Source organism: Canis lupus, chromosome 19 (assembly GCF_048164855.1).
Source record: "Canis lupus baileyi chromosome 19, mCanLup2.hap1, whole genome shotgun sequence".
In the NCBI taxonomy this organism is placed as follows: domain Eukaryota; kingdom Metazoa; phylum Chordata; class Mammalia; order Carnivora; family Canidae; genus Canis; species Canis lupus.
In genome coordinates, this window is record NC_132856.1 from 46926141 (window position 1) to 46952412 (window position 26272).

The 26272-nt window shown below is 51.8% G+C and overlaps 2 protein-coding genes across 5 annotated transcripts in view; both read right to left on the reverse strand.

Moving 5' to 3' along the window:
* Positions 1–1664: 1664 nt before the first annotated feature.
* Positions 1665–10214, reverse strand: PGLS (6-phosphogluconolactonase). Its single transcript, XM_072786803.1, has 5 exons — positions 8441–10214; positions 5053–5160; positions 4503–4604; positions 4075–4215; positions 1665–2025 (listed from the first exon to the last, which is right to left on the reverse strand). The coding sequence occupies exons 1-5, from the start codon at positions 8726–8728 to the stop codon at positions 1888–1890; spliced, it is 777 nt and encodes a 258-aa protein (XP_072642904.1). The 5' UTR covers positions 8729–10214; the 3' UTR covers positions 1665–1887.
* A 7075-nt stretch (positions 10215–17289) lies between these two features.
* Positions 17290–26272, reverse strand: part of SLC27A1 (solute carrier family 27 member 1) — a 32060-nt gene continuing 23077 nt past the window's right edge. For 2 of the 4 annotated variants that reach the window (XM_072786804.1, XM_072786805.1), the window contains exons 8-13: positions 22650–22859; positions 21300–21426; positions 21074–21211; positions 20835–20999; positions 20295–20441; positions 17290–18685 (exon numbers count right to left, since the gene is read on the reverse strand). In XM_072786804.1, coding sequence (XP_072642905.1) covers positions 18528–18685; positions 20295–20441; positions 20835–20999; positions 21074–21211; positions 21300–21426; positions 22650–22859 — 945 coding nt within the window. In that variant the 3' untranslated portion in view covers positions 17290–18527. The remainder of the gene's footprint in view (positions 18686–20294; positions 20442–20834; positions 21000–21073; positions 21212–21299; positions 21427–22649; positions 22860–26272) is intronic. The other 2 variants (XM_072786806.1, XM_072786807.1) reach the window with 1 other exon arrangement.

The window sequence follows — 26272 nt, forward strand, 5'->3', positions numbered from 1 at the left end:
GGGGGCTGCTCCTACAGGGAGAGGGGCAGAAAGGGGACCTGTCCCAGAGGCCCCCCACATGGGGTCCCCATGCCTGTCTCATCACTTCCCTCTGCTTCTTGGCACCCCCATCCTGGCTTCTGCCTGAAGCACCAGGTTCACGGCCACCTGCTGTTGCCCAAGCCCATGGCTGGGTTGCTTTCTCTGCTTCTCTTCACGTTTCCGCCCTGGCCCTGACCCACTTCCTCACTCTCACATCTGAGTGATTGACCCAGACAAGATGTTAAAGGAAACTTCACTTTCTGTGGTTTTTGGCTTCAGAGTTTCAATCCCCACAGCCAGACCAGGTGCCTGTGGGACGTGCCCAGCCCCCAAACTTGGCATAGCTCAAGCATGGCTGGGGCCCCCCCGTGCCCACCAGCCTCCCCCGCTGCAAGCCCTGGTGCCATGAAGCTGACAGGTGGGTCATGCAGTCACACTGTGGGAAAATGCTACAGCCTGGAACATCACAGACTGAGGCGTCCTGGCACATTCAAGGCTCTGAGAAGGCCCGCAGCATAGTGGGACAGAGGCTGCCACTGGCCCTATGTGTGCAAGGAGAGCTCAGTCAAGTGTATCATGGGCTGAATGGTATACCCCAAAAGGATACGTCTACCCACAGGCTACTATAAAAAAAGAACAAAACACGTGTTGGTAAGGATGTGAAGACATTGGAACACTTAGGCACTGCTGGCAGGAATATAAAATGGTGCAGCCACTGTAGGAACCAGTATGGAGGTTCCTCAAAATTTAACCATAGCATCACCAAATGAATCAGCAAGTCCACTGCTAGAAATATCTCCAAAGAACTGAAAGCCGGGTCTTGAGCTATTTATATAACTGTGTTCACAGCAGCACTATCACAATAAACAAAGTGTGGAAGCAACCCAAGTGTCTACTGACAGATGAATGGAAAAATGTGTGGCACATACATACAATGGAACATTCTTCGGCCATAAAGAGGAAGGAGATCCTGACCCCGGCTACATGAATGAACCTTGAGGACATGAGACTGAATTAGGGTAATGGACAGTGATGACAGCTGCACAATGGTGTGAACATACTTAATGCCCCTGAACTGGACTCTTAAAAATGGCTACGATGGTTAAATTTTGTTACGTGTTTTTTAACACAGACACACACACACACAGAGGATATGTCCCCTGGAGCCTCAGATTGTGACCTTATTTGCAACTATAATTCTTAAGGATCTTGAGAAGAGTTCACCCCGGATCTAGGGTTGTCCTATAGCCAATGATAGATGTTCTCACTAGAACGGTAGAGAACACAGAGAGACACAGAGGGAGAAGGACACAGGACACGAGAGGCAGAGACTGGAATGATGTGTCCACAAGTCAAGGCCCGTGAAGAGTGCCAGCAGTCACCAAAACCCAGAAGAGAGGCACAGGACAGATTCTCCCTCAGAGCCTCCAGAAGGGAGGACCTGTGGACACCTTGATTTCAGACCTCTGACCTCCTGAAGTGGGTAACCATAAATTTTGTGGTACTTTGCTCCGGCAGCCCCGGGAAACTCCCCCAGGGAAACTCCCTGACCTCCATGCGCTGGGACACGGGCTTCAGATCACACAGTCAGCCTGGGCATCCCTGGTCCCGCTGCCCTCCAAGGACCACGAGACAGTGGAGACTTCAAGCAAATGCTCCATTTAATATCTGGTCACCCCGAGCCACGGCTGGTGGGCTGAGCACCCCAGGGCAGGGCTGACGGCTGGATCCTGTGACCTTCCAGCAGCACCACGTAGCTTCCTGAAAATGAAGCCTGGAGTGGTGATGGCAGTGGGATCCCGCCCAGGAAGGTCCCTGCCCACAAGGGCTTTTTGTGGTCCCCGCTGCGGTGTCCCTTGGGGCCAGCTACAACGTGGAATGCTTCTCAAAGGGCACAGTCAGGAGTCGGGCAGCTGCCTCGTCCAGGAACCAGCAAAGTTTCCCTGTGTGGGGCTGGACCAGGGCGGCGGGGAGGGGGTTCTCCTCCTTGTCCTCCAAAATCCGCTGCATAGAAAGGGCAATAGCATGAAAGCATGAGGCCCACCAGCACCCCCAGCACCCCTCAGAGCTCCCATGACCCCCCACCCCCACAGACAAGACTCTCCTACTCTCAACATGTGATGTTGCCTTGCCAGCTGTCCTAGCTTTAACCAACCAGCAGGTCCTTTCCTTTTCTACCTATCACCTGTGACTGCTCGATATGAGGGTCAGCTCTCCTTCCCTGCACAGGCTAGAGTCACACTTTTGCTCTGCAGATCACACTCTGTCTCAGTCACAACTACTCTGCTCTGCTGTTACATAGTAAAAGGTGTTAGTAGATGACACATCGACAAACGGGCACAGCCTATTCCTGTAAAGCTTTATTTATGGACATTGCGATCCGAATTCCATAGAATTTTCACGCGTCAGAGAATACTGATTTTGCTTTTTTTTCCCGTTTGCTTTAGAATCCTTCTTAGCTGGTGGGATTTGGTCCTGCGGGCCATGGTGTGCTGATCCCCTGATGTGACCTCACGATGAGTAGGAATTATAAATACCACTTCCTAATACCCAGGCCTATCCCATGCACTCATTTACTCTGCCCACAGCCCTGTGAGGTCACCTCTGTTCCCACCCCCATTTTATAGTTGGGGAAGCTGCGGCTTGGGTGGCCTCATGTGAGTTAAAATCGCCTGGATTGACCATCAGGAGGTCCATGGGGAGGGGCCCTCACAACCCACCTTGCAGATGGGAAAGTAGAGGCTTGGGTGGGGGGGGGTAAAGTGGCTGCCCAAGGCCTGGCTGGGCATCGCCAGTAGGGATGCTGGTCTGCTGGATTCTTTACAGTCTGCACCCTTAACCCCAACACCAAGCACCCTGTGAGGACATCTGGGCTCAACAGTTTGGGAGGACGAATTATTATTTGTTAATTTTTAAAAACATTTCCCCTTTCTTCCACAGTTGGCCTTTTCAGTGACAGTGATTAAAATATATTTTTATTATCTTATTAATAGCTTATCTATTCTATATTTTCCTAAAATGCTATGCATAAGTATATCATTTTTTCTTATTCCTCCATTTTTTACCTATTCCTACTACATAATTCTCCCCCCTGATTAGTTTTGTCTGAGGTCTATCTTTGGGAATCTATCACCATTAAGCTTTTAAGAATATTAACCAATTCATCAATTTCTTTTTTTTTTTAATATTGTATTTATTTATTTCAGACAGAGAGCAAATGAACAGGGGAAGAAGCAGATGGAGAGGGAGAAAGATTCCAAAGCAGACTCCGTGATGAGCACAGAGCCAGACATGGGGCTCAAGCTCACGACCATGAGATCACTACCCAGCCAAAACCAAGAGTCAGACACTTAACCCACTGAGTCACCCAGGCACCCCTTAACTAATTCATTAATTTCTGATTTTATTTTATTTTTTAAAAAGATTTATTTATTTATTCATGAGAGAGAGAGGCAGACAGAGACATAAGCTCTACTTAGGGAGCCCGATGTGGGATCTGATCCCTGGACCTGGGATCACGCCCTGAGCCAAAGGCAGATGCTCAACCGCTGAGCCACCCAGGCATCCCTAATTTCTGACTTTAATGTCAGTTATTCCTTCCACTAATTTTCTCTAATTTATGTTATCATTCTTTTTCCTAAATCTAAAGCGCTCAATTTAACTTTTTTTTTAATTTAATAATTTTTTTTTAAGATTCTGTTTTTAAGTAATTTCTACACCCAATATGGGCCTTGAACTTACACCCTAGAGATCAAGAGTCACATGCTCTACCGACTGAGTCAGCCAGGTGCCCCTATTTAACAATTTTTAAAACTGCCTTTTTTACAATATGAATTTACCTCTGAGTACAGCTCTAGCTTCATCCCATCAATTTGATTTCATAACAGTTTGTTCCTAACTAACCTTTAATTAGTTTCCATCTCCTCTTCAACCCAAGAATTACTAAAGTACCCTGAGACCTGGTACTTCCAGTACAATAATGTCTGGGGCTCTATTCTATCCCCGGGCCCACATGCCTGTGACTTTCTTAGGAATGAGGCCCTCAGCCATTACCTTCAGGACAGCAGCCTTGCCTTCTCCAGTTGCCACAAAGATGACAGTTCGGGCCGCATTCAGCACAGGAAGTGTGAGGGTCACGCGCTGTGGTGGTGGCTTTGGGGAATCACTGATGGGGGCAACAATCTTCTCCCGTTCCTAGGGGAGGGAGGCCCAGAGTGGAGGTAGAAGGACAATGACACTTCAACTTCTTGTGAGCTCATACACACTTAGCATGGTCCATCCATCATTCCATCCCCTCCTACTAATCCTGTGGTGCTTGATCTAAACCTTCACTTTAAGATGGGTGAACTGAGGCTCAAAAGAGTTTAAGCCCAGCCAACTGGCAAAGGCTGACTCAAATCCCGCTGTGGGTACCCAGCCGCCCAAAAGTGGCCCTCCCTCTGGAAGCCCTGGTCAGCAGAGGCCCATGTGGGGGTGCTTACCTGCAGGAGGGGGTGGTCTGGGAAGAGTGAGCAGGTGTGGCCATCAGGACCCACCCCGAGAATTAGCAGGTCAAAAACTGGAATAGAGTCCCCTTGGAAGGCCTGGGTGGGAAAAAAGACAGTCCTGACAGGTTGTGGGGGATACTCCAAGGGCACAAACAAACAGTAGTCAGAAAAAGAATCCCAAGTGGTTATAACACAGGGTGCAAGACTCAGCCTCACCTGCATGAAAGGGACTCTATGAGGTTCCATATTTCACCTATCTGACTGGCCAAGAGTCTGGGGACACAACTGTCCCCAAGATGTGAGAACCCAGGCCTGCTCCCAGAGTGTCAGAAGCTGGGCTGCCCTCAGGGACCCAAAGGTGGGGCTGTGGCCTCTCAGAAGGGAGATCCTCAAAGGCATCTGTCCAGGGTGGAACAGCATTTGCCAACTGTCCTTGTAGAGGGGGGCAGATTTTGCTGGTGACAATCACGCAGTGCCGCCTGCAGGGCTGCTCCATCACCACTGTATGGATGAGGCCTCCCTGGGGCCACACTCTGGGACTCACCTGTCTCAGCTTCTTGGCATAGTCCTCGGCTGCCTCCTCCACAGGTAGCTGGGGGTTAATGGTGATCACCTGGCTGTCAGGAATGGGCAGCCTGGAGAGCAAGTGGGTCTGCAGGAGATGGAGGGACAAAGTCACCAACAGCAACGCATGGTTCCCAGAGGCATGAGGATGCCTCCAGGACAGGACTGCCATTATACCCACCTCCTGTGGGAGTCAGGAACCCAGTGGCATTCCACCAGGAGTCTTTCTCAAGTCCAGCAGGATTGGGGGCCTCCTGGCCCCAGCCTGCACCCGAGTAGCCACACCACAGCCCTGTTTCCAACCCCCCAGGGTTCCCTGCACCTCAGGATCAAACCCAGCCCCTCTGTGCCCTCCATGAGGTCCTGCTGACCTTGCCACCCCAACCCACACGTAAGCCACTGCTCCTGTCTGGGAAACTCCTCTACATCCTTCAAACCACCTTTTCCGAGCATCCACCCGTTTGTCCCCTCATTGTGGCCTGGAGGCGCCACAAATTTGATAAGCACTGACTTCTCTTCCAGGCTGCCACTACAGGGTGCCCATGCCCAGCATATAGCACACACCATAGCCTCTGAAAGATGGATTTAATTTCTGTGGAAGCACCTGGAGTCAGGCCTCCTACAAGGTGGAGGGCTCTAGCCCTTTCCCTCATCTCCCCAGATGAGCCTTTGATCTGCTCTGGGACAGACACTGCTGACCCCTACCTTGGTACCTCCCTTTACACAGGATCTTGGCAGCCTTTGCCACAGAGATAATGCCAAGCTGAGCCACACAGAAAAAGAAGGAAGCAGAAAAAAATATTGCATTTAGAGGGGGCAAGTGACAGGGACACGGAGTAAACATGCCATACCACATAGGGCTGACTGCCCTGAACAGTGGCCTGAGGAGTAAGAGCTCTGTATTGAGAATAACGGGGAGCCAGGGAGGGTATGTGAGCCAAGGAGGGACGGGGTCAGATCTGTTGTTGGAAAGACCTCTCTGCTTTGTCCAAGGTCCCCATCTATACACATTCTCTGGGATTACGCTGAGCAAAGCCAAGCCAACGGGGAATATCAGTGCCCTATTTCAGTCCCGTGATCCTCTCCTTAGCTGCACTCTGCCTACAGGCTTAGAGCCATTCCCTCCTCCTCTAGCTGGGCTCCTACCAGGGAATCAGCGGCTGGCGTGTCAGTCAGGTAGGTTCCTGGAAGTGGAACTGCTGGTTGATCGGACTGTTTCTCTCTTAACATTCTGAAGGCATTGAGGAACCATTCCCAGGAAGGAGGCAGCCCCAGCTAATCTTCCCAGCCCAGATGAAGCCCGGACCTCAGCAGTAGAAACCCATAGAGCATACAAGGTGAACAGGAGACCATCCACACCGAGAGAGCCCGAAGGGACACGGGATCCGTCCTTGAGGATAGAAGCAATCCTGCCTTCCTATACTGGGTTGACTCATGGCCCCCCAAATTCATGTTCACCCAGAACCTCAGAATGTGAGCTTCTTTGGAAGAGGGTCTTTACAGATGTCATTAGCTGACTTCATAGTAGATTAGTGTGGGCCCTAAATCTAATGACTGGTATCCTTCTAAGGACAGGACACAGAGAGAATCAGAGAAGGCCATGAACAGACAGACGCAGAGATTGAAGGCCAAGAAACACCTGGAGCCCTCAGAGGCTGGAAGAGGCCAGGGATCCTCCCCTTGAGCTTCCAGAGGAAGTAAGGCCTTGCCAACACCTGGATTCCAGCTTCTGGCCTCCAGAACTGAGAAAATAAATTCTTGTTGTTTTAAGCCATCTAGTTTGTGGTCCTTTGTTATGGCAGCCCCAGGGAATCACATGACTCCTCTCACCAGGGAACTGGCAAAAGCAGCAAATCCTTGCCCCACATCTGTTCTCACGGCATAGTGTTTGCCTTCGCCATACCCTCTGCCCCAGCTCTGCGCACGGCCAGGTCCTCACACCTCCAGGCCTCAGCTCAAACATCATCCCTCAAAGCACCCCTGCCCCACCGTCCCCGCTGAAGGATCTCCCCGGGGCACTTCCTATCTTACACTATTACTTTTGTCTACACTGCATTATGTGAATGCTCTGAGTGTATTTCCCTTGTTTATTGCCCTGTGTGTAGGTGGCCAATGCCCCACTATGAGTCCCATGAGAGAACTGCCCAGCACCCTGCTGTGTCCTCAGTGCTGGATACAGGGACACAAAAAAAGCAAAAGTTCTTCAAACTCATTCAAAGTAGAAAGAAACATGAGGGGACACCTGGGAAGCTCAGCGGTTGAGCGTGTCTGCCTTTGGCTCAGGTCATGATCCTGGGTTCCCGGGATCGAGTCCCACTTCAGGCTTCATGCAGGGAGCCTGCTTCTCCCTCTGCCTGTATCTCTGCCCCTCTCTGTGTGTTTGGAAGGAAGGAAGGAAGGAAAGATCAAGCCCACTTTTTAATGAAGCTCTTGAGGAAGACAAGGCCCTACCCCTGAGATAGGTCCCAGGTGGTGTCTGGGGGGTCCAGTTCAAACCCTGGCTCCCCGACTGGTCATTAAGTGATCCTGGCACACAAGCTTTCCTCTTCTGGCCCGTTTCTCCATCTATGAAACGGAGGAACTAACAGCCTCCACCTCACAGGTTATTGCGAAATTTCGTGAGATGGTGTGGATAAAGTGCTTCGCAATCAGTGGACCTTCCTTCTTATGACAAAACAAAGAACCCCAGAAAATCAGCTCAAGCTTCTATGCAAAGAGACAGCAACACACCCAGGACCCAGTGACCTGAAGCCTCTGGCCACGCCCGCCCCTGCCACACCTCCCATTTTTCCACGTCTAGGGGGGAGGGGTTGCCTCAGATGCAGGCGGAGAACCGCAAGGCGGACCACGCCTCCTCCAGGCCTCAGTTTCCCTGATTCTATAGGACCTGAGCCCACGAGCCAAAGATCACCAGCCTGGGAGGCGACCAGCGCCGAAACGCTGCGTGCAGATCACCACAAAGGCGTCCAGGTTGGAGATGAGCGAGCCGACACCTCCTGCCTGGCCGCTCCCTAAGTCAGCCCTTGCAAGCTACTAGGCCGGGCGCCTGGGCCTCTCTAGGTCACTGTTTCACCTCCACGCCCTCGCCCCGGCGCTTCCCTCTACCTGGCCACCGGGTAAAGCAAAACGGGGCTTCAAGGCCCCCGCCGGCCCCCAAGGGTGGCAGTGGAGGTGGGAGTTCAGGGCTCCCAGCCGACCATTCCCAGATGGCGGCAGAGGGCGTCGTGTGACCCTAAGCGACCCCCGCGACGGGGTTCAGGAGGTGGGCGCGGCCTGCTTGAAATGACCCCCAGCGGCCCCCGTAGTCGGGCGCGGACAGTGGGCGCGGCCCTCTCGGCGTGACCCCCGGCGGCCCCCGTAGCTCTCACCCGGTAGAGACCGTACGTGCTCTCGGCGTGCTCGAAGGGCACGAGGCGCTCGTCGCAGAAGCCCACGGTCCAGCGTGCGAGGCCGGCGGGGCCGGCGGGGGCGGCGGCGGCGGGCAGCTCACGAGCCAGCATGGAGACGAGGCTGCCGCCCGACAGGCCGAGCGCGAAGCGGGCGCGAGCCCCCGCCAGGCAGCACGCCGCCCGCTGCGCCACCAGTTGCGCTAGCGACGCGCCCAGCTCCTGCGGGCTCGAGAAGACCGAGATGAGGCCCGGGGCCGGCGCGGCCATGGCGACGGCGGCGGCGGGGAGGCGGAAGCGCTCCGGACAGCCACCAGTGCGCCTGCGCGGAAGCCGGCCCCGCCGCCCGGCTGTCAGGACCTTCGGGCGGCCGCCTGTGGCGCATGCGCAGTCCCACGAGTGAGGGCGCGGAGGGGACCCGCCGTAGACCCGAAGGGGCTTATTGATTCTCTGCACGCAGTGCCGGAGCTCCTTCCTGGGCTGGGGCAGGCGGAACCGGTGCGGTTGCCCTCGGCCTCGTGGTGTCAGGGCGGGGCCGGAGAGGACCCTTGAGCTGGGGTCCCCAAGAGGGGATTGTGGGGTGGGATGGAGGGAGGAGATGGGAGACTTCCTGGAGAAAGGCACATTTTGATGGACTTTGTCATAACATTTATCTTGTTGCTTTTTGTTGTCTCCCTCTTTTAATTAAACTACAAGCGACATGAGGGCAGGGTTTGTTTTGTTCACTGATGCCTCGAAGCCTCCTGAACCGTCATGCCTGGTGCAGTGGTGGGCCTGAAAACATAATTGTTGAGTTGCTTCTGCAAATGCTACCTGGGGATCTCTGTGTCTCCATGAGGACCCAGAGAGGTCTCCACACTGGCTTGTTTCCCCTAGAATGGGGCAGATGGGTCTTGGCTGATGAGAAAGGGTATTCCAGGGAACAGCGGGGGCAGAGATGGCTGAAAAGGGGAGAAGGCCTGGTGGGCCTGGGTAACTGAGCCACTTATTGGGGTTGGAGGGGATAATTCAGTACCCTATAATAAGTGCAAGGAGACATGTATATAGGTAGTGCATCTTTAAAATCCGTAACAAGTGAAGAAAACAGTCCACTTACAATAACATCAAAAAGAATGAGATACTTAATAATGAATTGCAAAACTTGTGCACTGAAAACTATAAAGCTCTGCTGAAAAAAGATAAAGGTGATCTAATGGGAAGACACCTTATATTTATGAATTGGAAGATTTAATATTAAGATAGCAGTACTCCCCAAATTTGTCTACAGATTTAATGCAATTGCTATCAAAGTTCGGACTTCCTTTCTCGTAGAAATTGACAAGCAGATCCCAAAATTCAATATGGAATTGCAAGAGGCTCCAAGTAGCCGAAACAATTTTGAAAAAGAACAAAGTTGGAAGACTCACGCTTCCTGATTTCAAACTTACTACAAAGCTGCAGTAATCCAGACAGTGTGGTATTGGCATAAGGAGAGACATAAATGATTAGAATTGAGAATGCAGAAGTATGTATCTATGGTCAGTGACTTTTTTTTTTTAATATTTATTCATTTGAGAGAGTGTGTTGCACACGAGTAGAGGGAGGGGCAGAAGGGGAGGAAGAGGGAAAGAATCTCAAGCAGACTCTACGCTGAGCACAAAACCAAACGTGGGACTCAATCTCAACCCCAAGATCATGACCTGAGCACCCAGGCACCTGAGTATGGTTGATGAATCTTTAACAAGGGTGCCAGGATCATTCCATGAGAAAAAAAAAAAAAAAAGATCATTTCAACAAATAGAACAGGATAGTCACATGTTAAAGAATGAAATTAGACCCTGTAGTTGTAGAATTGTAGACCCTCCCCCAATCGCCAAATGTATGTACACAAAATCCTCAGAATATGTAGATCTGTTGGGATACTTGGCAATGAGAAATAAAAGTTGCAGATGGAATTAGACTGCTAATCAGCTGTCCTTAAAATAGGTTACCTAGATGGGCCCCATGTAATCAGAGTCCCTATAAATGGAATAAAGAAGCAGAGGAGAAAGAACCAGAGGAATGACAGCATGAGAAAGACTCACCCACTGTTGTCTTAGAAAATGGAAGAAGGGGCAATGAGCCAAGGAATGTGGGTGGCATCTAAAAGCCAAAAAAGGCAAAGGAAATGGGTTCTCTTAACCTCTAGAAGGAATGCAGCCATGCCAATGCCTTGATTTTAATCAAGTGAGATCCGTTTCTGACTTCTGAACTTCCAAACTATAAGATAATAAATTGGTGTTATTTTAAGCCAGTAAGTCTGTGGTATTTGTTACATCAGCAATGGAAAAATAATACAGAGCCCCATCTCACACCATAATACAAAAACTAAAATGGATTGGGGCACCTGGCTGGCTCAGTCAGAACATGCGACTCTTGATCTCAGGGTTGTGAGTTCGAGCCCCGTGTTGGGTGTGGAGATTACTTAAAATCTTAAAAATTAAAATGGATTGAAGACCTAAATGTAAAAGTTAAATTAAAATCTCTTAGAAGAAAATAAAGGCATAAATCTTTCTAACCTTGGGTTAGACAATGACACCAAAGCACAGGCAACAAAACCAAATAGATGAACTGGACTTCATCAAAATGAAAAACATATTTCAACTGACACCAGCAAGAAAGTGAAAAGGGGATCCCTGGGTGGCGCAGCGGTTTGGCGCCTGCCTTTGGCCCAGGGTGTGATCCTGGGGACCCGGGATCGAATCCCACGTCGGGCTCCCGGTGCATGGAGCCTGCTTCTCCCTCTGCCTGTGTCTCTGCCTCTCTCTCTCCCTGTGTGACTATCATAAATAAATTTAAAAATTAAAAAAAAAAGAAAGTGAAAAGAACCCACAGATTGGGAATAATTTGCAAATCATATATGATAAGGATCTAGGGTACTGAATAAGAACTCTTACAATTCAAATTTTTTTAAAAAGACTTTATCCATTTACTCATGAGAGACACAGAGAGAGAGAGGCAGAGACACAGGCAGAGGGAGAAGCAGGCTCCATGCAGGTAGCCCGACGTGGGACTCAATCCTGGGTCTCCAGGATCCTGCCCTGGACTGAAGGCGGCGCTAGACCACTGAGCCACCTGGGCTGCCCACAACTCAATTTTTTAAAACCCAATTTAGAAAAGGGTAAAGGGGGCACCTGGGTGGCTCAATCCATTAAGCAATTGTTTTCAGCTCAAGTCATGATCTCAGGGTCCTGGGATCAAGCCCCATATTGGGATCCCTGCTCAGTGGGGAGTCTGCTTCTCCCTCTGCCCTTCCCCCCACTCATGCTCACGCTCTCTCTCATATAAATAAAAATCTTAAAAAAATAAAAATAAAAATGGGCAAAGGTCACAAATAGACATTTCTCCAAAGAAGATACAGAAATCACCAATAACCACATGCAGAGATGTCCTCTTCATTAGCTGCCAGGGAAATGCAAATCAAACTATGAGATACCACTTCACAGACCCAGAATGGTGACTATGATACAAAAGAACAGATGGGATGCCTGGGTGGCTCAGTTAAGTGTTCAACTTTTGGTTCTGGCTCAGGTCATGATCTCATGGGTCATGAGATTGAGCCCCAAGTGAGCCCTGAGTGGGCTCTGTGCTTAGCAGGCAGTCTGATCGAGATTCTCTCCCCCTGCGCCTCCCCCTATTCACCCTCTCTCTCTCTCTCTTTCAAATAAAGAAATCTTTAAAAAGACAGATAAATATACTCACAAGCACACACACATGCATGCACATATACACACATCCTCTTTTATTTCAAAGGTATCTAATTGCTTGTGTAAAATGGCCCCACCCCTTTAATCCTGAAAAATTACAAAAAGCAGCTCAGGTTCAAGACAAACTTGGAGAAAAGAACTGCTTTTATTTGCTAGAAACCTAAGCAATACAGAGCATAGGTCAAATCTCAGTATTACTCATTAGACTGACTGCTATGACTCCATTCGCTGGAAATAATCTTAACTGTCTGCATGCAGGAGCTGGAGAGTGAAAAGAAGGGGCTGCATCCAGCCTGGGGAGGGGAGACATAATCGCATTCCTGTCCAAGATGTTGAAAACATTTTGTCTTTCAAGCTGCTAGTTGATTTTGGTTCTCTGCGCTTAAGGGGTAGTCTTGGAGCAGAGGGTAGAAGGTTGGGATATCAGATTGGAAAAGGAAGGCAAGAAAGAAAAGCATAAATGCCACCATCACAAGTAGGCATACTTATTGTAGAAAGTGTGGTTATGTGGACGCTGTGTCGGCAGGATCCTGGTGGGGAGCACGGGGCGCTCTTAAACGCCACAGATGGGGAAAGTGAATGAAGGTGCTGTAGACAAAGATGTGGTCAGGTTTGAGGATGGTGAGCAGCCTGGAGCTAGAGCATCAGCTAGAGGATGTTTCCACCAGTCAGTAAATGGGACAGGAAGAGGAAATGGTTTATGGGGACCTCGAGGAGGGTGGCTGCTGGAGGAGAGGGTGGCAGACAAGAGCCATGGCCCTCAGTAGAAGAACGTAACCCCGATCACACGGAGGTCTACCAGGGAGTAAGTACTGTGACCTCTTTCCTCCTCTGATCTGTTGGTGTCACCCAAAGACTGAATCCATTGTGCCCAGAGGGCAAGGGAGCCAACTGAGGCAGCCCACAGTGACAGCTTCCGAGGAAGGGTGGAAGGTGGCTTGTTATCCACAAAGTGTTGTTCAGATGAGTTTTAATATTGAGCACACTTCGCTTCAGCAGAAGTCAGGACCAGAGGCTTTGCTCTGATGCCCTGGTTATCACAATGCTGAGACTCTACACCTATAAGGAGCTGTCCTGCTCACCAGGGCTCCACACGTCCTCACTCACCATCACAATACACCTGAGCCTTCACTCAGATGCTCCCATTTCACACCTGGGGAAACTGAGACTCAGGGGACCTAATGGTTTCTTCATGTACTCATTTAGAAAACCACTTATCAAGCTCCTCCTGTGCCCAATACTGTTCTTCATCTGATGGAGCCCCTGGGTGCAGTCCCTACCCTCTCCTAGCTTACACCATCCTGGAGAAGTCAGACAATTAAAGATGAGCCACAAACACAAGAAAAAAGCAGTGCAGTAATGGAGATACCATAGGTGACGGGAGAGGTGACTCGGGGCTGTAGAGATTGGGAGGTGAACGAGATGCCATTTACATGGAAGCCTGGTTGTGTATTTAGAGGAAGAGTGAGGCTCCAGCAGGAGCATAAAGATGCAAAAGCCCTAAGGCAGGAACACGAAGGCAGGCAGTGTGACTAGAGACTGACCACCCAGGCCAGACCAGAAAGGCTGGTCTTGGGGGAACCTCTGGAAGGCTTTGAATAGGGGAGAGCCTAGGGAATGTTTTTAAAAAATCACTTTGGCTCCTAGGTGAAGGGATTGTGAGGGGTGGGGTGGAAGCAGGGAGGTCAGCTAGGAGCCATTTTAGGGGGTTAGAGAAGTCTAGTGTTGGCTGGGTTCGGTGGGTTCAGGATCTGCTTTGAGGCAGGGCTCCTGGTCCTTTCTAATGGATGGGCCGTGGAGCATGAGAAAAAGAGGAATCAGGACTGAGTTCCTGAATGTCTAGCTTACTTAATTGGATGCATGTGGAGCTTAAACTCACTGAGACAGAGAAGAAGGCTGGAGAGAAACCCCAGGTCCGTGTGTTGGCTATGTCTTGCCTGAGATAGATATATTTCCCCAAAAGAGTGCTGGCAAGAATGTGGGAAACTGAAACTCTGAGACATTGTTGTTGGCGGGACCATAAAATGGTGCAGTCGCCTTGAAAAAAATCTGGCAGTTCCTCAAAATATTAAACAGTTACCATATGGCCTAGTATTTCCATGCCTTGGTTTAGACCTGAAATAATTAAAAACATACATTCACACAAAGACTTGTGGATGTTCACCGCAGCATTACTCACAATAGCCAAACACTGTAAATACCTTAATGTCCATCAACTAACGAATGGTCAACCCAACATGGTCCGACCATACGATGGAATATTATTTGGCCACAAAAAGGAATGAACCCAGATGAACCTTAAAAACACAATGCTGAGTGAAAGAAGCCAGACACCAAAGACCACATGTTGTATGATTTCATTTACATGAAACGTCTAGAACGGTCAAATCCAGAGACAGCAAGCCAGTTAGTGGCTGCCAGGGGCTGGGGGAGAGACTCCTAATGGTATGAAATTTTCTTTTGGGTGACTGAAAATGTTCTGGAACCAGATAGAGGTGACCGGTTGCCCAACTTTGAACACTAAATGCCACTAGATTGTACAACTTCCAAGGGCTGATATTATGGTATGTGAGTGACACCTCAATTAAAAACAAATCAGTAGGGACGCCTGGTTGGCTCAGTGGTGTGATCCTGGGATCAAGTCCCGCATTGGGCTCGCCATGGGAACCTGCTTCTCCCTCTGCTTATGTTTCTGCCTCTCTGTATCTCTCATGAAGAAATAAATAAAATCTTAAAAAAAAAAAAAAAAAAAAAAAGAACCACACAGATCAGTAGGAGTTGGCCAGGCATGCAGTGTGGGAACAATGGTTCATGCATAAGAGATAGCAGGAGGAAAGGCACGGAAGCCAGACACAGGCTGGAAATGACCAATTGTGGTGGAAGGAGAAGAGCCCCAGGGTGGTGGTGCCAGCCAGGGAGCCTGGGCTCTTCCCCAGGGTGAGGGAGGCCCTTGAAGGATTTGAGGCAAGGTCGCAGCCTGCAGCCACCTCTCCTTAGAGAGGCTCTCCCTCTTCCACATGCCCTCTAGGCTTCTCCCTCCTCGTCCCTCACACACCACTCACCCAACCCCTGCTGCTTCTGGCCCACGTGCTGATGCCAGGCTGGGGTTTTCTCTTCCCACATCACAGGGACAGACATCCCCTCTGTACACATCTGTCCAGGAGCCCTCTGTAAAGGAGAGGCTTGGGGCGGAGTGCCTTCTGATCCTGGCTCTCCTCCAGACTTAACAAGTCTTGCTCCCTGGGGGCAAGTCACAGAACTTCTCATTACACACACACACACACACACACACACACACAACCAAAAAACAAAGCTCTTGGGGCGCCTGGGTGGTGCAGCTGGTACAACCATCTGACCCTTGGTCATGATCTCAGGGTCCTGGGACGAAGCCCCACATCAAGCTCCACACTCAGCATGGAGTCTGCTTGAAATTCTCTCGCTCTCTCTCCCTCTCCCTCTGCCCCTCCCGCTCCTGCTGTCTCTAAAATAAATAAAATCTTTAAAAAGTAGATGATATTTCAAGCCATCTAAAGGCATGGGTTTTTTTTTTTTAAGATTTTATTTATTTATGCATGAGAGACATAGAGAGAGAGAGGCAGAGACACAGGCAGAGGGAGAAGCAAGCTCCATGCAGGGAGCCCGACATGGGACTCGATCCTGGTCTCCAGGATCCCACCCCAGGCTGAAGGCGGCGCTAAACTGCTGAGCCACCAGGGCTGCCCTAAAGGCATGGATCTTAAAGGCATCTTGCTAAGTGAAAGAAGCTGGTTTGAAAAGGCTGTACATTGTGGGATTTTAGGCGTGTGAACTGGAAAAAGCAAGACTATGGGGACCGTAAAAGATCCATGGTTGCCAGGGGTTGGGATAGGAGGGATGAAAAGATGAAGCATAGGGGATTTTTAGGGCAGAGAAACTGTGATACCATCACAGGGGACACATGTCAACACGCACAGAATGTACAACGCAGAGTGAATGTGAATGGAAACTGTGGACTGTAAATAATGATAAAGCATGAACACAGACTCATCAATCACAACAAATGCAGTGTAGTAAGGCAAGATGTAAACAGTAAGAGAAACAGCAGTGCGGGGTGAGAGAGTATATGGGAAGTCTGCACTTTCCACTCTTTTTTTTTTTATAGACCTGTAATTGCTGTAGTAAATAAAGTTTGTTGTTATTTAATTAAAAAGACAAACACAGAGCCTGTTGCTGGGAGTCACCAGGATTATTTTCCTGCCAGCTCAGAGGGAGTTTCTGACCCTGCTGAGAGTCCCCGGCTTTGGAACAAGAAAGGTCCCTCTGGCCTGCTTTCTTGCCAGGAGCCGCTGGCGTTAACTTCACGCCTCCTCTCATGCCTCCGTTCTCTTATCTGTACAATGGGGACCATGGTGGTTGTGAGGTCTGGTGGGATGTTACTTTATCAGCATACCAAGGGCGCTCCATCCCGGCGGCAGCAGGTCCTTCTCCTGCCTCCCTCACCTTGGGGACCACGGGCATCCAAGGACCAGCCCCACCCATGGATGAACCAGGGCCATCCCAATGAACCAGGTTTATCCATGGATGAACCATCCCAACCAGGGCCTCGTCCATCCCCTGCCCCCACCCCATCCATCCCCAGGGCTGCCCCCTCAGTGTCTCCTCCCAGAAAATGCCCAATCATCACAAACCTTTGCTCCTCTGTCCCCTGAAGTGGAGACAAGATGAGACAGATGTTGTAATACTGGAGGAGGAACAGCAGAAGTGAGGATTAAGTATATAAACTCTGGAGTTGCATGTCCCGGCTGGAAGGTCTTTTTCAGCCCTCACCGAGAGCTATGGCCACCCTGGGGCACCCTTCAGAACCCACAGCAGATCAGTCCCTCCCCTGGGACTGAGCCCCCAGAGGCTGCAGGGAGGCAGCAAGGACCCTAACTGCTAATGGGCAGGCAACCTGTGCTCCAGCCCCAGAGGCCTTGCAGCTCCAGGCCACAGAGGGCAGTGAGAAAAGGTCACGTCTTGCTCTTGTCACATGATCACGAGTTCTCTGGCAAAAAGTCCTGCCTTCTGAAACTCAGAAAGGGTTTTGTGCCATGTGGAGACAGACAGTAAATAACCAGGATTCAGGCATGGGACACACTACAGCTTTATTTCTTGAATTCAACTAGGAAACAAAACCTTGGTGCGTGTAAAGGCCCCCGTGCGACAGCCCTGGCCTCAGTGTTTGAGGGGCTGGATGCCGCTGCAGCAGGAGGGAGGGACGGACAGTCTGGGCGGCCAGTCCTAACAACAGGAGTCCAGGATGTGCCACCAGCAAGGCCGATGGGGAGGTCTGAGCCATCCTGGCTGGTTGTCCAGGAGGTCACCACCAACACAGTGTCTGAACTGTCACCAACAGGCCAGTGTGGCTATTCAACGGGCTGGGACCCCCCAGGGCCCAGAAGTCCATCTCGGACACCACCCCCTAAGCAGAAGACCTCCCCCTACACCACTGCCACTCCTATGGGTCCCACCAGCAGCCATGCCAGATGGGGACACCCAAGAGGCCTCTGCCAGGGTGAGCGTCTAAAAGGTGAGCCAAACAGCCACCGAATCCAGTCTTCAAGGCTCCTATAGCCAGGGCTCCATGAGGCGCCTAAAAGGAGACATCTGGGCAGGGGCAATGTCCAAGTGGTAACAGTCGATTCTGGAAGCTTCTGGGCTTCAGGAAGGGCAGACAGGGTGTGGGAGACCCACCAAAGATGGTTAAGTGCAAAAGGCAACTGGCTCAGCCTGGGAGATTTTGGCTGGCGGGGAGGTCTCTTGATGATGCCCTCTTACACCCAGGTGGGCGGGGCAGACCACCCGAGGCTCCTCCTTCAGGAGGGAGGATGGAGGGTCACCGGAGCTCCTACGGGGCTATGATGCCTGGAGCCCAGCAGCCTGGGGAGGTCTGGACTGAGGCTCCTTAAGGCACAACAGAGAGAGAGGCCAGGAGGCTCCACTCTGGGTCCATGACCCAGCAAGGATGACCCACCGAGGCCCCATGGGCAACTGGCCCTGCACACCTGCAGATCCCAGGAGAGAGCAGCAGAGGAGAAAGACAGAAGAGGTGAGGGCAGATGGGGCCCAGGGGAGGCTGAGAAGCAGGGAGGAGAGACACACACACAAACTCAGGAGCCGGAATTCAGGCAGGAGAGAGCCCAAAGGAAGAAAGAGGAGCACGAAAGGTACAGAGCCATAGGCTCCTGCTGGGGTCCAGTTGTCTGGCACCAGGAAGCCCCACCTGGTGCATCTGGGCCAGCCCCTCCCCGGGCAGGGCTGTCTGGCTCAAGCCTGGCTTACTGGCAGGGCCTGGCTGGGAGTCTCTAGCAGGTAGAAGAGTGGTGTCAGAGGGCAAAGGCACCCGAGCAGATGCGGGTGTAGACACTCTGGTCCAGGGGCAGGTAGTGGCCCTGCTTCAGGTCCAGGAAGAAGAGCCGGTCCGAGGTCTGGCGTGGGTCAAAACCCTCATGCTGTAGTCGAGTCTTCTGGATCTTGAAGGTGCCTGTTGGGGCAGGGATGTGGTACTCAGCAGGGGGAGTTTCTAGGAACCCCAAACTCACCATCCTGTCCTCCACCTCCAGGCTTTGGCAGAGGCCATGCCCTTGGCTGGAAACATTCTTCCCCATTGTGCCTGCCTGATTCTCCCTTGTCCTTCAGATCCTGATGTCATGCCTCCTCCTCCAGGGAGCCCTCCCTGACCATTACCCCATCACAGACCCATACACTATGTACTCCCTGCCTGGGCACGTGTCCACTGCCCACAAGACCATGGCAGGGCTGAGTCTGTCACATCGTAGGTCAAGGATCAGCAGCTTGTAGCTAAGGGCCAAATTTGGCCCATCATCTGTTTTATAAACAAGTTTTATTGGCACGAAGCTACACTCACTTGTTTACACACCATCTATGGCAGCTTTTGCACAACAGAGGCAGAGGTAAGTTGTTGGGACAGAGACAGCATGGCCCAAAAAACTGAAAATATTTACTATCTGGTCCTTTAAGAAACAGTTTGCAGGATGCCTGGGTGGCTCAGTGGTTGAGCATCTGCCTTTGGTTCAGGGCATGATCCCGGGGTTCTGGGATCAAGTCCTGCATCGGGTGCCCCGCAGGGAGCCTGCTTCTCCCTCTGCCTGTGTCTCTGCCTCTCTCTGTGTGTCTCTCATGAATAAATAACTAAAATCTTAAAAAAAAAAAAAAAAGAAAGAAACACTTTGCATTCCTTGCAGTGGACAATTAAAGAAATCCTTCATGTAAGATAAGGCTAAAGGGAAGGGGGAGTAGGAAAAAACCAAGGCAGGACACCTGTGTGCTTTAGAATTAGGAAGGTTTCTCATTTTAAAGAAAACTTCAAAAGCACAAACCATAAGATTTTTTTCTTTAAAGGGTAACTTTGTGTCAAAATTAAGGACTTGGGGATCCTTGGGTGGCTCAGCGGTTTAGCGCCTGCCATTGGCTCACCGCGTGAACCAGGGGTCCCGGGATCAAGTCCCGCATCGGGCTCCCTGCATGGAGCCTGCTTCTCCCTCTGCTTGTGTCTCTGCCTCTCTCTCTCTCTCTCTCTCTCTGTGTGTGTGTGTGTGTGTGTCTCTCATGAATAAATAAATAAATAAATAAAATCTTTAAAAAAAATTAGGACTTCTTTTCAAAAAAGAAGATTAACAGACTCCCAAAGACCCATAAACAAGATTAACAGACTCCCAAAGAGAAGATTCCTGATGTCTGAAATCGCTAAGGAATTAACATCAGAAATATTGGGAGAAACTCTCATAAATCAAAAAGGAAAAGAGAACAAGGCTATATAAAGATGGGCAAAAGACACAGACAGGTGATTTACAGGAGCGGGAACCTCACAGGTAGCAGATGATTGGCTCAAATTTCCTAGTCATCAGAAAAAGGCAGGAAATGGAAGAAATGCACCAAACACTGCAGAACACCTAGTGGGGCTGGGATGGAGGAATGGGAATACATAATGATGCAAATAAAAAAGGGCCCTGGACGAGCTGGCCACAAGCCACTGTAATCAGACTTGGCACCGGGGCCTGAACTGGGATAAATAAGCAGATAGTTGCTGAACCGACAGACAGATGGACGGACAGAGAGGCGGGAGGCCACACCTGTGGTGTCCACTTGGGGCAGGAGGCGGAGGAAGATGGGCCGGGCATAGGGTGCGAGCACCTTCTGCAGCTCTTGGTACAGCGCATTGGGGCTCAGCTGGCCGTGGGGGTCCGCGATGGCCGCCATGCCTGCTTTGCCCTCCACTCCTAGGGACAGAGGTTTGGCTGAGAACACCCCACCTGTTGTCCCACCACAGGACTGGATACACCCTCAAACAGAGGCTCCTGGCCTCTGATCTCCAGTCCCTTCCATCTGAAATAACATTTGCTAAAGCAGTAACCATTTTATTGAGTGCCTGCTGCACTCTCCGCAACCCTGAGACAGTTGCTTTCATGATCCCATTTTCTGGATAAAGAAACTGAGGTTGATTATCATGCATGAGGGGTGATTCCAGATCCAGTGCTCCCATTCAGGCTGCCATGTGCAGTTACCCAGGTTGAGCACTGTGCAAGGGCACCTGTACCTCCAAGCTTGTGCAGGTTGAGCTCCTCTGGGGCTGCCATACCCTAGGACCACCCATCCCCACAACCCCAGCTTGCCTGGCACAGCCACCCCATACACAGCCACGTCTGTCTGTCCCAGCAGGCGGCTCAGCACGCCCTCCACCTCTGTAGTGGAGACATTTTCCCCACGCCAGCGGAAGGTGTCCCCGCTGCGGTCCCTGAAGTACATGTAGCCCAGCTCATCCATCACCAGCACGTCACCTGGCAGAGGGGAGAAGGTAGGATGAGATGGTGGCCCACCATCCCCACAGCCAGCCCTCCCAGGGTCTTCGCACCTGAGATGTAGGCACTGTCGCCCTTGCGGAAGACACTGTGAGCAATCTTCTTGCTGGTGGCACTCTCGCTGATGTAGCCATCGAAACGACGCAGCGGGTCCTGCTGGTTGATCTGGCCCACAAGGAGGCCGGGCTCCCCTGAGGAGGAGGCCACCCTCAGGCTGCGCTGGGTGGGCAGGGGGTGGGGGCCCCAGTTCCCCAGGGGACTGGGCAGGGCCTGGCTCACCAGCCTGGCACGGGATACAGAGGCCCTGGGCATCCCGGAGTAGTTCCATGGTGTCCTCATTGACCTTCACTAGCCGGATGGGGTACACGTGGGGCAAGATACGGCTGTTAAAGCCACAGGAGCCAACCTGGGATGGAGTAAGCTGAGTCGTTGAGGAGCCCCAGGGTGGCACAGTGTTCTCCCCACTGACACCTTGCCTCTCCTGCCCCAGGGCCTGAAATGAGCACCTGCATGTTTCCTGAACTCTGTGACCTCAGGTGATCCGAAAAAGAGGGTATTAAGGGCCGTGCCTCCTTCCCAGGACCCACGCCCCCTCCTTCCACCTTCCCAGCCCCCTTCGAAATCATACAAGGAAATCTGCTGACTGGTCACCACTTCCTCGTCCATAAATCCCTCTATGCTGGCAGGAAGTAAACGCCTAGAGTGACCCTGGAGCCTGCTACCTGCTGCATGTCACCTTGTCTGGCTCAGTCCTATACGTAGAAAGGTCTGTCTCATGGAGTTTGTGCTGCTGTATGCTGTTGGGTATGTTTGTTACAGCAATTTCTGTGGCCGGCCAGAGTATCTTCTGGGGCTGTCTGTTCAACAGATTTGCACGGGGCAGTGCCTTGTTCTCAGGTACTGGGGCCCCAAAACTGAGACAGAGACAAAAGGCACTTGCTTTATTACTATTTATTTATTTATTACTATTTTCCTGATCTGTGCCTGATTTGGTAAGACTTGATAAGAGAGTAGCATCCTAGGGCACCTGGGTGACTCAGTGGTTGAGGGTCTGCCTGTGGCTAGCAGTGTGGTCCCAGGGTCCTGGGATCGAGTCCCACATTGGGCTCCCCTGCGGGGAGCCTGCTTTTCCCTCTGCCTATGTCTCTGCCTCTCTGTGTGTGTCTCTCATGAATAAATAAGTAAAATCTTTAAAAAGAGAGAAAGGGAGAGAGAAGGGTCCTACTCAGGCGAATGGAGACAGTGATTACTAATCATAAAAGCATCTGCAGGCAGCCTGCTACCTGGGGGTGCTGTGCTGTGCTCATGATCTGTTGGGTGATTCAAACAAACCCAATGAGCTGTCATCCTCGTTTACAGAGGACAAAACCGAAGCCCAAGGAGTCCGAGTGACTCACCCAGCAGGAGGGGGTGAGCACCCCAACCCTGGCCCTGGATGCCCCAGAGCCCTGCTCTCCCCTGCCACCTCCGCGGGTGGGAACTGAGGCTGAGAAAGGCCGAGGCCCTCGCCCACGGTACACAGCAGCGCCGGGGACTCGGCCTCCGCCCCCCCCCCCCCCCCCGTGGAAGGCAGGGCCGGGGAGGCGGAGGTCCAGCGCTCGGGGCCCCCTGCGCCCGCGCCGCGCCCACCTTGCCGTCCATGTTGGCGATGCTGCAGTTGCACTCGGTGGCCCCGTAGAACTCGCCGATCTGGCGCACGCCGAAGCGCTCGGTGAACTCCTCCCAGATGGCGGGCCGCAGCCCGTTGCCCACCGCCAGGCGCACGCGGTGCCGCCCCTCGGCCTCGCGCACCGGCTGCTTCAGCAGGTAGCGGCAGATCTCCCCGATGTACTGGACCACCTGGCGGAGAGGCGGGGAAGCGAGCGGTGGGCGGCCCGAGGGGCCCGAGGGGCGTCGCCCCCCAGCCCCGGCGCTCCAGGAACAGATCGGCCTTAGGGGGGCCGCTAGGAGAGCCTCGGTTAGGCCTCCCCCTTGCTGCATCCTCGCTAGGGGCCGGGCGAGGGGATGCCCTCAGCGTCCCCCGCGCCCCCTCTGCGGCCCTCTCGGTCCCCCCAACCCCTCGCCGCTTCAGGGACCCCCGCGTGCGCCGCAGGCAGTGCAGGCAGGCGGCCCGCACCGCTGACACCCCACAGGGCAGCCCTCAATCCAGAGCCGGTGGACGCTGCCCCCCAGAGCCGCGGCTCGCTCGGGGAGCGTCTCCACGCTGCCTCCCGGAGCCCCAGGTGCCCGCAGGGTCACCTGCTCCTCGGGGCCCCTCTGCTGAGCTCCTTCCCTGACTCCAGGTGCCTTCCAGTCCTCATCTCTGGGTTGACTTCGGAATGATTACACAACCCCCCAACCTCATTTTACTGAGAGTCACGAACTGTAAAGTGACTGGACCAAACCTGATAAGTGGCGGAGGTTGATTTGACTCTGGGCAGCCTGGCTCCCATGAATGAAACAGTTACATGCTCGGGATTAACTGCTAAATTGAGCATCACGGCTTCAAAGTGCTAGCAGCTTCCCTTCACACACAGGATAAAGTCCAAATTTCTGCCAGTGGCTAATTCCCTCTGGCTCCACCGCCCTCACTGCCTCCTCAGGGCCTTTGCACATGCTGTGCCCTCTGCCTGGAGGGTTCTTCTCCCAGATGGAGATGGGCCTTCCACTTTTGGGTCAAAGATCCACTGCCACAGAGAGGCATTCCCTGGACAGTGCTTGCTAAATCTCTGATGAATAAACAATTGTGCTAAGTATTCTGTTCGCCAAGCACAGAGCTCACCCATTTAATTCTCCCTACACTCCACGTTGGACATGAAGGCACTGAGATTCACAGAGGGAAAGAGCCTGCCAAGATCATCAGCTGCTGACCAGGAGGCAAGCCCAGGGTGGGACAAGATGGTGCTCACTCTGTCAGTTGGCCCCTAAGTTCAGGTCTGTGCTTTGCCTGTGGCCCAGCCCACCCCATCTCCAGGGGAAGGTAGGACATGCCCAGCCAATCACCCCAGTCCATCACCAGCTACTAATTGGTTCAAGGAAGACCACCTGATCAGAGTTAGGCCAATGAGAATCAGCCCCGGGACTTCTGATAAATTGGGAGGAGGAGAGAGGCTCTTTTTCTCCTGAAGCTGCTTGGAACCTTCCCGGAGAAGCAGGGCTGGGAAGGAAGCTGCGCACTGAGGAAGGAGAAACACAATAAATGGAGAGAGAGGGGACCCCTGGATGGCTCAGAGGTTTAGCACCTGCCTTCGGTCCAGGGCATGATCCTGGAGTCCCAGGATTGAGTCCCGCATGGGGCTCCCTTCATGGAGCCTGCTTCTCCCTCTGCCTGTATCTCTGCCTCTCTCTCTCTCTCTCTCTGCATCTCTCATGAATAAATAAAATCTTTAAAAAAAAAAAGAAAGAAAAAAGAAATGGAGAGAGACAGAGGCCCTCCTGGATCAGGCTGTGCCTGAAGCCATCCCCATATGGCCTCCTCAGGTCCATGAGCTAATAAATCCCCTTCTTCAGGAAGCCAGGGTTTAGGTTAGGGTTTTGGCTCCTGTCAAATGACACGAAGTCCTGCCCAAGTGCCCTTGAAACCATCACAAGGTAGTCCCAGCCATGCCCTGAGCAGCTCTCAGCTGTCTTGTCCAGGCCAGGGGAGGAACAAGCCAGCCACGATTGAGGGGACAATGAGCTGAGGGGACAATGACCCCCTCCTCATGGCTCTGAGGCTGTGTCCATGCACTTAGAGCAAACAATTGATCTTCACCTCTGGCCTAGACCCTCAGACAGAACCGAGGGGCTGAAGGGAAGGCAACTCGGGTCAGTTCAGAGAGGCAGACACCAGATGCCCTATGCCAAGACCTCCAGACCACAGGGTGGCAACAGGATAGAAAATGTAAGTGGGGGGCACCTGGCTGGCTCAGTCCGTTAAGCATCTGTCTTTGGCTCAGGTCATGATCCCAGGGTCCTGGGATTGAGCCCCACATCAGGCTCCCTGCTCAGTGGGGAGTCTGCTTCTCCCTCTGGCTCTCCCCATTGCTTGTGCACCCATGTGCTCGCTCACTCTCTCTTGCAAATAAATAAAATCTTTCCTTTAAAAAAAAAAAAGGGAGGTGGGAGTGGGGTAAATGGATGATGGACATTAAGGAGGGCACGTGATATAATGAGCACTGGGTGTGACTGATAAATCACTGAACTCTACCTCTGAAACGAATCAAACACTATATGTTAATTAACTGAATTTAAAATTTTTAAAAAGATTGGATGAATAAAAAAAAAAACTGGGAGCAGGTCATCATCCAGGGACCCTACTACAACTCCCATGTCAGGTGACCTTGTACACCAAGTACCACACCCTGGTGGGTATGGAAAGATAAAGACGCCACTTACTCAGTCCCCCAGGGATGGGGAGGGGTCCAGTCACCTGTTTCCGGCCTGTCTGTTGCTATGTAGCTAAGAAAGCGGGTTCTAAACAGCCGCTGTTGCCTCCCTTGTGGTTTGGGTCTGTGGCCATCACTCCCGATATAGCAGCAGCCATGCAGTTCCCCCATCCAACAGTCAGGGGATGCGATTTCTGAACCCAAATGCATGCGCTTGTTTTATCGACATCCTTGTTTAACTTTGACCTTTGAGGATTCTGTCCTCTATTCCTTAAAGAGCCCCTCAGTGTCTACTGGGTACCTTCGCTTGACACAGAAACTCCCCTTCCTAGAAACAGAACAGGGGGCACCTGGGTGGCTCAGTTGGTTAAGTGTCTGCCTTCCGTGCAGGTTGTGATCTTGGAGTCCTGGGATGGAGCCCCACATCAGGCTCCCTGTTCAGAGGGGAGCTTGCTTCTCCCTCTCCCCTGCTCATGCTCTATCTCTCTCTCTCAAATAAATAAAATCTGAAAGAAAGAGAAAGGAAGAAAAAGAGAGAAGAAGGAAGGAAGGAAGGAAGGAAGGAAGGAAGGAAGGAAGGAAGGAAGGAAGGAAAGAAAGAAAGAAAGAAAGAAAGAAAGAAAGAAAGAAAGAAAGAAAGAGAGAGAGAAAGAGAGAAAGAAAGAAGAAAAGACAACACTATCAAGGGTCTGGAGACAGGAACAATGTCCAATAGAGCAGTACGTCAAGGACAAGGAGAGGGACCATCAGACACCATGAACCTCCCAGAAAAAAAAAAAAAAAGCTGAACTTGAAGGCCATCAAATATCTAGACCAGGGGTTCTTAACTCTGTCCCCCCGCCCCCTGCAACACCTGGCAATACCTGGAAACATCTCTAATGATCACAACGGGAGAGGTAGGGGAGG

Excerpts from the sequence above, each read along its gene's own strand:
- PGLS (XM_072786803.1), bottom strand. The coding sequence starts at position 8,728 with ATGGCCGCGCCGGCCCCGGGCCTCATCTCGGTCTTCTCGAGCCCGCAG. Across the intron at positions 5,161-8,440 it reads GCACGTACGGTCTCTACCGG|ACCCACTTGCTCTCCAGGCT; the intron begins GTGAGAGCTACG and ends CATCTCCTGCAG. Across the intron at positions 2,026-4,074 it reads GCAAGGCTGCTGTCCTGAAG|CGGATTTTGGAGGACAAGGA; the intron begins GTAATGGCTGAG and ends CTTTCTATGCAG.